Source organism: Porites lutea, chromosome 2 (assembly GCF_958299795.1).
Source record: "Porites lutea chromosome 2, jaPorLute2.1, whole genome shotgun sequence".
In the NCBI taxonomy this organism is placed as follows: Eukaryota; Metazoa; Cnidaria; class Anthozoa; order Scleractinia; family Poritidae; genus Porites; species Porites lutea.
The window spans coordinates 40,017,616-40,028,288 of record NC_133202.1 but is presented as its reverse complement, the minus strand read 5'-3'; the positions used below and the strand labels follow the sequence as shown (position 1 = coordinate 40,028,288).

General features: G+C 40.8%; 1 protein-coding gene and 1 pseudogene across 2 annotated transcripts in view; one reads left to right on the top strand and one right to left on the bottom strand.

Moving 5' to 3' along the window:
* Positions 1–1,381: 1,381 nt before the first annotated feature.
* LOC140928602 (uncharacterized) lies at positions 1,382–5,404 on the top strand (annotated as a pseudogene).
* Positions 5,405–7,809: 2,405 nt separating this feature from the next.
* Positions 7,810–10,673, bottom strand: part of LOC140928600 (uncharacterized) — a 7,228-nt gene continuing 4,364 nt past the window's right edge. Inside the window, exons 4-5 of one of the 2 annotated variants that reach the window (XM_073378375.1) lie at positions 10,306–10,420; positions 7,810–9,384 (exon numbers count right to left, since the gene is read on the bottom strand). In XM_073378375.1, the coding sequence (XP_073234476.1) occupies positions 8,581–9,384; positions 10,306–10,420 (919 nt within the window). In that variant the 3' untranslated portion in view covers positions 7,810–8,580. The remainder of the gene's footprint in view (positions 9,385–10,305; positions 10,421–10,673) is intronic. The other variant, XM_073378374.1, reaches the window with a different exon arrangement.

Genomic DNA, 10,673 nt, shown 5'->3' with positions numbered 1-10,673 from the left:
TGATCTCTTTTCTAGAGATCAAACGTTTACAACTAGCAGGATCTTCGTCCACGGTTTTTGCAGTTACTTTAATCCTTTTACTATCATGTTCTCCCTAACTTCACTCCCAAAAGGGACTTACAGGTGAAAGGGGGAGCTTTTTCAATGGAAGGTGTACAAAAAGGTACGTTTTCTATAAAAAATGGTATCGAAAAGGGTAAGGGGTTGGACATCAGGACGAAGCCTTCCCGGAAAAATGTTTGTTGAGTAGTCCCCTCCCTCAACCCCACAAGCTGCCCTCCCAAAGGAAAAGATTTTATTTTTTAAACTCGTCGATCGTCCCCTAAGTAACTCTCTGTCAAAGAAAGAAGAAAAGAAAACTGGACTATGGAAATGTTCACACCCCTCGCATGCAGACCTACTCACACCGTTGACGGTAGATCAGCTAGAAAAGCATATTAACTATTGACGGATGGGTAGGTGATCGATTACCTCTTCTTTTGTACTTCAAGCATTTCGCGTTCTCGTTGTTGGAAATACAAGGTAAACTGTTATTTCAGAAAAGTGATAGCTAGCTAAAACATTAACACCAGCCAATCTTCCTTGTGTTCTTTTCAACCACTCCTTCTTCCCGCTCACTCTCACTCCCCGCCTTCACCCGTAACCTCACCCTAACCCTCAACCTTCCACCCTTACTCCTCTACGCCTTGCTAACCGAATTTGGTTATGCACAGGCAGCCAAAGCTCAATATGAGAGTTTAATGAATATAAAACTGTTCTAGTGAGGCCTTACTGACTGCTTTTTAAAAAAGTAAAATTCAAAATCCAAGCTTTCACCAATCAACGGCATCATCAGGGATGAGAAAATATTCCGCGCGCGCTATATATATGCAAAGAAGGTGTAGGGTGAAATGTATAAAAGATGTGACGTATGTATGAAAGCTATAGAAATAAACTGTGAATGGAATACAAAGCTGATGGAATGTCTCTAGACAAAGGGCGTCTAAAAGCGCTTAAAAATGGTCTCTAAAATACTAAAATAGAAGGTCTACGAATTCAGTACATTCCTCCCGGGAATTGAGTGTAGGCTTGCACTATCTAATGTAAAATGCTTCATAAAGGCGTAGATTAGCGGGGTCGTTTTCGCTTATAATAATCTTGACCTCAAGGCCTTTATAGTCTTTGTTCTGGCAGGAATAGATATATTATTTCACAGAGGAGTTTTTATTATTGAGATGTTCTTTTACGCGGTCGTGGATGTCGTGCTATCAAGGTATAGCTGATCGCAGCTGATACACGTGAGCTGGTACACTGCATTTCTTCGTAAACACAATCCGGTGTTAGAGATAGGGCATTTGTTTTGAAAGTTGGGCTGCCTGTGGTTTCAGCGACGTTGATTCGCGCCGGATCATCAATTCAACAAAACGATGGTTTCACTGCGAGTCAAGTAAAATAGCTGATGATTTACGTGAGGAATCATGTGGCGCATACTTCGTGTTTGCAGTTCTGCGAAAACTAGACTGTTCAAGTCCTTAGATTCACGACATCTTGTCACAGCACACGATATAGAGACTTTCCAAACACAAGGGGTCGTATGTCTCAGGGGTGCGTTCAGAGAATGGGTCGAAAAGCTGAAGAAAGGTATTGCCACAAACCATGCAAACCCCAGCAACGACCGCAGTGAATGGATCAAAAGCGAAGATTCGCAGACCTTCTACTTCAATGATTATTTTAACTGGCGTCGGATCCCAGAGTTTGAGGAATTTGTGCGTTTATTGCCAGCTGCAGAAATCGCCGGCAAACTGATGAAGTCTGAGGTTTGTTTTGTTGTAAAAAGGTTCGCCTGAGGCCTTGCTGCTCAATCACATTTACGAAAAGTTTTGGTACTCCAAAAAAAAGGCGGTTGGGTTAATAAACTTTGACCAATTCCGATCGAAGACATGCAATTTCATTTGACCTCCAATATAACTGATTATAATGCGGCCAATATCTATGCTATCTGCCAGCATCACGAAAACTCGTTCGGTAGCGGCGGGGCAAAAATTTAGAACAGTAGCCTTGAGAATTTGAGAAAACTTTCAAAGCAGGCTTTGAGTATTATAAGAAGTACAGAATCTATTATTTCTAACCTACAAACCCAGGTTGGTTCCCCCCCCCCCCCCCCCGCCTACTCCTGCCCCTATTTGAACCAAACCGATCCAAACACCTTACAACATTGTGTAATCCCAGGGCTTACAACCAATGGTATGCCGCCAAGCTACCTGTCCACTGTTGCTTCTTCTGCCTGGGATACTGTTTGCACATGGGACATCCCATATTTTACCCCCCCCCCCCCCCCCCCCTCACCACCACCCTCCAACTACTAAGGAAGGCGAAGGAAGGCAGGTTTTAAAATAGGGGGCTCGGCTGTACACAGGCTTCCCAATGGTGCGTTGTGTGTGACTCCCTCCCTGTCTCATTCTCCCCGTCACTTTGTCTTCTCCAATCTTTCAGTAAGCATGCATGTATTGAAACTTCAATTCAGATTATGACGCACCATTTTAAGGTTTTGCATGGTCATTGCAGTTTATAATGCATTAAATTTTCTTCAGCTCTTCCAGTTACCATACAACCACCTCTCTGAGTAGTCACTGTGACAATGCCATCACTTGCAGAAAGAGTAGCTCAATTCAAATAATTTAATACACAATTAATTACTTTACTTACTTGCCCCATTTTTCACATGGTCTTTGACCTTTGCTCCTCATTCTTTTCTCTGAAAGTGCACAGAAACGCTAGCCATACAGGCTATACAGGCTCAAACACAAAAAATATCCACCAATTTTAAGCTATCAAATGTGGAGAGTTTGCAAATAAGTTTGAGGGTGAATCAGCATTAAATGCAGTCTAACTGATTCTACAAGTATATTTACATTTCCTGTTCTAAATCTTTTTTTCAATTTGAAGTTTGCAGTGTTTTTTCATGAACATGTGTTTATTAAAGATCCTGGTACAACACGTGGGACACCATGGCACCAAGATCAACCATACTATCCTGTGAATGGAAGGAAGGTATTATTGGAAAGTATAATTCTGTTCTTCCCCCTCCCCGCCCCCTCTGCCTGCCAACAACCCCACCAAGTCAATGGAAACTCTTAGGGGTAGGGAGTCATGTCTTGAAAATAATTTAAAATAATTATCAAAGTCTGCTTGCCTGGGACAGTTGCAATCCTGTCTTAATAGCATAAAATGAGAGGTTAGTTAATATGATCTAAACTTTTATTCCATTCTTTCTCTGCTGTTTTTATCAGTTTTGGACAAAACAGAGAAAAAGAAAGAACTAGCAATTACATGCTACTTCATGATCATTCACACATGATGATTGAAGTTCTGAATAAGTGCTGCATGGACAAATGAAAGATTTAATAAGTGGTGGATAAGGTGCATGGTATAGGTTAGAGAGATTCTTGCCTAGGTGCCACCCATCAGATCAGACAAGACTTACTTGTTGCAAACAACCAGAAGAACCCTTATCATTGGGACAGTTGCATAAGACTTAATGTTAGTCATAAGTACTTATACATAAAGCATTTTAAAAAATGAAGAGTTTGATTGGGCAGATGTCAGATTTTGGTAACCGTTGTTATGTCCGACGTTAAGATTTATGTATTACTGGCCCCTGAAAGATACCTATCTGGCCTACAGTACACTGCATTATTTGGACTTAGTATGGATCATTGAGGTAAAAAATCCAGAAAATCCTGGATCCTGAAAATTTAAATAAAATGCCCATATTTATATATCAAATATATCCACAGAACTGTTCATTATGGCTGCCAGTGACTCCTGTATCTAAAGACTCCTGTTTGGAATATGTCGGTGGATCTCATAAATGGAGAAAGTGGTTCATTCCCAGGAAATTTGCTTCCTCCAAAAATTACAACCTAATTGATGACTCCAACACTAGCAGCAAACAAGAAGCATTTGAAGCTATCCCTGACATAGATGGAGAACCAGACAAGTATGAACTGTTCTCGTGGGATCTAGAGGTACAATAGGTTACTGACCAGTGAATTTTTAACTGATCGACTTTCGGAGAACAAGAAAAAAATATTAGTCCCTAAATTAAGCAGCTGCTTAGCCTGACTCATACCCAGCTTAGCATTGACCAGATTTAGAGGATGTTTTCCGATATCAGCACGACACTAATATTGTACTTATAATCAAAAGATAAGGGGCAGTAGAAGGAACGGTAGCTCAGCGGGATAAAACGGCAAAAGATTTCATGTGTTTTGCGAAGAAATGGCTGAACTACTGCCTAGAAAACAGCAGAATAAAGTGTCTTCCTGTTCCAGAATTATAAGGGTAATCAAATGCACCCTAAATTTCATCCCTGCTATGAGTCAGGGTTAAGACCTTGAATTGGCCGGCATAATATTTCAGACCTGCCAAAGAATTTAAGCTCACATGGAGTGAGTCCTGAGTCCCTCTTCTCTAAACCGAGATCATCAGTCAGGGTCTTAGGCAAGGTTATGTCAGGTTGCACAAGTTATACGTAACCCCCCCCCCCCCTCCCCCCCACCAGGGGGTTACTCAACAGAATTTTTGGATGGGGAGGCTCTGCCCAGAGGTCCAACCCCTTCCCTTTTATATACCATTTCGGAGCAGAAAGGTATCCCTTTCGTATACCTTTATCGACAAATGGTACCCCTTTCACATCCTAGTGTAGAATGCTGCATCCCTTTTAATTGCTGTAAATGCACCGTTTTTCAATTATCAATATATCACTAAACCAGAAGCTTTTCTTGTCTTTTTCACTGCCATAAAATGTGCCTGTTAGCCCTTTTAAGGTCCTTTCACAAACTCCAATGACAGATTTCTCAACCCTTTCATATAGTCTAGCTAGTGAAATCCGTTCCCTTTCAAATACTTGAAGTATGATAAAGGTACCCCTTTCGGGCGGAGCCTTCTCGTATAGGCCATTACAGAGGGTTCCGCCCGGAATAAACCCCTGGTATGAGTTGGCTTTACAGGTCAGCTTGAAGCTTTGAATGAAGAAGGCAGTAGCCAAATTATGAAGGGACGTCTTTAACTCTCACGTGAGACAACGACAACTTTCAGGCTGGCTTATGTGTTATCTTAAATTTTATTTTCTTTATTCTTAGCCCGGTGATTGCATAGCTTTTCATATGCTCACTGTTCATAGGTTCATGGTGCCAAACAAACTACTGACATTTCTGGACGACAAGTGATTGCCACTCGCTGGCTAGGAGAAGATGCAACATTCGCCAATAGGCCTTGGGAGACCGCACCTAGCTTTCCTTTAGGGTTAAAACCTGGAGATGCTTACTACACAAGTGACACTTTTCCAGTTATGTGGAGATCAGGACAGGACAGTGAATGCACAGATGATAAAACATGGTAAACCTAAAGAGAAAAGAGAAAAACTTATTCCATTTTACCTCGTCCCGCGTGTTTTGCGCTTGGGCCTTGAAACCCGTCTGAGAGCTTCAAAAATCGCCTTCTTAATAGTTTCTGGAGGTTGCTAGATCTCACGCTTCAGGCAACAAAGTCTCACGCCTGTGGATCGAAAACTTTGATCTGCTAACGCCAGCACACACTTACGGATCAGTTCCTCACGACTAGCAGAAACCTTTGAGCTGTTACAGGTTTAACTGACATATTTTCCGACAGGAAAGATTTAGGGTAAAAAAAACTCGAACCAATCATTCCCCAAAATCTCGTATCTTTAAAACTTTGGAAGTCTGCGAAATGTCAGCCTGCGAATACAACCCCTGTCATCACTGTCGAGACGTCTTCGCAGATTTTCGGACATCTTCGGATATGATGGGGCCGGCTCCTGATTGGGTCCCCTAAGAAAAATCCAGGCACTCTCAGGATTAAAAGTCACGCCTTTGAATCAAGATGTAGACATAACTTTCACAACAAATCTCAGTTGTATTGTACTCCTGAAGAAGGCCAAGAGGGCCGAAAAGTGGAGTAATGGCATATTTAGAAGACATATTTGGAGTTGGATTCTTGACCGTTACACTCTTAGAATAATTTATCAGCAAACAACAGAGCAAATGAGTGACAATCTGATTTTACACAATTTTTCCTTGAACGGTAATCTTTACTAACAAGTGTTGCAATTTTACACGTCGCGTTTGTAAAATGAAATGCGTGGAATGATGTCGAACGAATGAAATGTCGATGTGATTCTTGCAATTTCATTATCTCGCCTTTCTCGCGAGGGGTTATTTTCACGCGCGCTCGCGTTTCGCTCGCTCTATTATCCCTGAGGAAAAATGGGCCCTACTCGTAGTCTACATTCCCTAAGCCCATTACATAGGGAAACCGAAAATTCCGGCTTGAAAATCAAATGATTCGCGCCATTCCATTTGGAAAACGTTTGAAAAATTGGGCTGTGGTTTGAGGCGATGGCATTTTTCTACTCTTTAAAGTCTGTCAAGCTTTTTCCGATACACTTAAACTTGTAGCGGGTCCTTATCCCCCATGGTCTAATTTAGTTGTTAAATGTTTATGCGCGAGATTTTCAACCGGACGGTTTGTGTAAATGGTGAGCACCCACATACTCATTTAGAGGATTTGTGGGGAAGGGAACGCTTCCTATTTAAATTTAAAAATACGAATGAGTTGTCAATAAAAATTCGTGCCTGAATTCTCCTGCCTGTTTACTTGTCCCCTATGTGTGTCTGGGGCCACTTACAGCGATTCCAGTGAGATATTAGGGCCATTTATATGAGGAAAAATAAGACGCGTCTTACATAAGACGCGTCTTAAATAAGACGCGAACTGTACCATTTATACCAGCATGTCTTTTCTAAGACGAGAACAGCTCGTATAAATGGTTTGCGTCTTATTTCTGTTCTTGACTCGTTTTCATGTGAATGTTGCCCGTAGCAACGGCAATCCAAAGTGGCGCGCCAAAAATTAACGCATGGGTACTATGCGTTCGCGTCTTATGTAAGAGGCGAAGGTCATTACACCTGTTATTAGATAAGACGCGTCTTAGCTAAGTCGCGTCTTATTTTAGACGAAATGTGCCGTTTACACGGCAAGTTCGCGTCTTATTTAAGACGCGTCCTATGTAAGACGCGTCTTATTTTCCCTCGTATAAATGGCCCTATTGTTCTATAGTCCCCCTGGTAGCCGCTTTTCCTCGTCACGCAACGCTCCTCCCTTCTGCTTCTCCTGGGGAGAAGCGTTGCGTGACGAGACAAAAATGGCTGCGAGGGAGACTAATTGAGCGTTCTTGACGAATAATTCACAGATGTCTCATTATGCGAGTGCCTTTCACCTGCGGAGAAGGCTATCTAGTTACCTTAATTCAACGGGGAAAATCTTAAGAAAGAAAAACAAGTACTTACGGGTGAAGACAATTAACACGACAGTTAAATACAGTAATAGCCCGCGTATAAGAACCTGAATTTTTCAATTTAGCCTAAATAGGTTCTTATATAAATGGTACTTAAAGCAAATTTAGGCTACCGAGGTTCTTAAAATAGGTTCTTATATTTTCATATGAATTTCATCTGAATATACTATATATATTATAAATATCATCTGATAATACAGTATAAATCATTTACTTGTACCATAGAGCAATGCCTATAGAGGCAGTTCAGTGTAGGTACAGCATATGTCCTAGATGATGATCTTAATTCAGCAGTTTCTACCCATACACTTTTACAGCAACCCCACTGATAAGAACCTAACTTAAAATTTTAGCCTAAATAGGTTCTTATGTGGAGGGGGCTTAAAATGAAAATTTCAGCCTAACAGGTTCTTAACACCCAGGTTCTTATACGCGGGCTATTACTCTACTCGACACTAATGGCTCAGTCAGTTCTAAGCATTCCCGTAATTATTGCTCTGTCTCTTGGGGTGGGGCATTTGCTCACATTTTTTAAGCCCCAAGGTAGGTTTCTGTATGAACCTGCTGGCCCCACCGTGGGGTATTTAGCCTGCAAGCAAGCCCCGAGGCGGGCCCCGGGTTTAAATGAAGAGGGTGGAGGTCACACATCCTGTTAGAACCAGACTCGTAGGAAGTCGCAACCAGATATGAACAGCACGCGGGTGAGCGAGAAAGGAGAACGAAATGATAATGGCTTCTCCTGATACACGTTACAGTGAGACCGCTGACAATCGGGCCAGGGGACACTTGGTATTAAATGTAGCATGAATCGCATTAGGATGGTCCATTAGCATTAACCTGAGATCAGGCTCTATTTTCGTTTCGCTTTGTAAATAACATTCTGGCGGGCGTAGTCGTTAGAGAGAATGTATGAGAACCGCTCAAACTGGGTCTGATCTCAGGTTATATTAGCATGTATTTCTCAACGCAACTCAACAAACTGATGATCATCATTCGCGGTTACGGCAACTTTGCAGTCGCAATTTTGTTGCGACAAAAAATACAAGAGAAATTCGGCCTAGTGTAACAACCCCTGAAATGAATATATCTCGAATTGTATTCACGACAGCAGTCAAATTCTGAACAAAATTAAGGGATGTTAAAAATAGTGGTGCAATTGACTGGACAAGACACAATGAGGTGGTGAACTCTTCAGTACGGTTCCAATAAGCAATAATCATCTGTTATGTACGTTTCTTGCCCTCTTTAGATTTATCTTTTTTCTTCTTTTTCTTTCGATCCTTCTTTGCCACAAAGTCAACATTGGCCAAGTCATGAGAAATACAATTTTTATCCTTTTTCCCTTTCTTTCCGTTATTGTTTTTTCTTTCTTCATCCTCACTAATGTCTCTTGGCTTTTCCAATTTAACGTCTTTTATCACGCTTTTCTCTACATGAGATATATTCTTGTCCTTGTTTTTACAGCTCTTGTCTTTTCCCTTTATAGGTTTCACATCCTTCATTGTCGAACACTCTTTGCTGTCGCTTTGAATTACATCAACGTCGCAAATCTCAAAGTCTGTCATTTTAGCATTCTTTTCCTTTCTTTTCCGGTTCTTTTTCTCCACTTTTCGGGCTTCCTGGACTACATTCTCGCTTTCTTCGAGTTTCACGTCCAAATCCTCGTTTTTCTTCTTTTTCTTTGCTGAGCGCTCATCTTTATCAACCTCTGTACTAACTTCCTCGCTTTGCGGCTCAGGATTCTCCGTTGAAAATTTCCTCTTTCGTCTCTTCTCCTTCTTTTTCCTTAACTTCGATTCTTTCCCGCACTTTTCTGGATTCGCCGAATTATTCCCCTGAATTTCATCTGCAGATGCTTGTTCCGTTTTGTTCATCTCTTGTCCCGCTGCCTTACCCTCCCTCGCGGCCTTTAATTCTTTCATCTTTTTCTCAAAGTATTCTTGAATACTCTGGCCTGAGGTGATGGTTTTGACACCGTGGATGGCTGGCGGCGGACAAGACGATGTGCTTTCGTCTGACTCTTCACCCTAACACGGAAAACAGGAAGACAAATACGAGAAAACGCTCTCAATTTCACTTCCTAAAAAAACTAAGAAAACAATGTTTACTATACCATCTATTTCTCGTGAGGTTTCCATTGAAAAGTTCCACTGAAGATTCATACAGAATTTAGACAGACAGCTAGATAGTTTATTGCAGCTAAAAGGGCTTACCTATTTACCCAATATGGCGCAGACACGTTCATACAATAGAGAGATTTGGAGTCACTTTTACGGCAAAGGGCAGACTGGAGTTGAGAACTTCTCAAAATAGAAAATGAGCAGATAAAAATACTCTAAAACAATTCTTTTGGCTGAAAGTCACGTGAAACTACTCATTTTTTGTAGAAGAAAAGAACAGTTAAAGACAAATACATGTAGAGGGAAAACTTGGTCACTTGGCAAAAATCCACGTTTGCCGTTTACCGTAAAAGTGACCTTAAATCTCTCTAATTTCCTCGTTCATTTGAAGAGAGCATACTGAGAGCGGATCTTATAGGTTGTAAGTTTGTTTGCAGCAAAAACAAATATTTGATGTCTACCTTCTACATTTAATGATAATTATCGCGCATAATAAACTCAACAGCCTTGAAAGCTAATTAAATGTACTACTCAGCATTATAATGATTATAAGGAAAAAAAGCGGGAGTAGTCAAGAGAAGATAACTGGTGATTCATATTGAATGTAGTTACGTTTCTGGAAAGACGTTGAATTCATGTGTGTTGCGTCTTTGTAAGATCCACCAAGACAAAAAACACACCTTTGCCTCAAACTCAAGTATGTAAGCCAAGCTTTCAAGAAAAAAGAATAGTTTTACTATTAATCTAAGGAGTAAACTACAAACCAGAAAACGAAATAAAATTTAACAGTACAAATTAAAGTTAAAGTACTTTTGGGTTTATAACAACCTCTGAATAATCCTGAGGAGTTCCAGGGGCTGACTTGCTTCGCTGACCAAAGATACATGCCATGTCTTCAGCGGATTTTGATGATAAGTCTTTGCTCTGAATGAAGCGATTGTAGCTATAAAGGGAACAACATTTTTATGTACAAAATGTAAGTTTGCTTCAAAACAAGGATAATTTATTAAACATAACTAAAAGAGTGATTACTGAAAAAGAGTATTTAGGGGCGGATCCAAAAAACTCAGAAAGGGGTGGCCGCAAGACTTGCCAGCTATATAGATGCTTTTTATTTCATGGAGAATTCTTTAATAATTAAAGAACATTTTACAACAAAGGGAACCTCCCCTCGGACCTACCCCTAAATTGGCCCA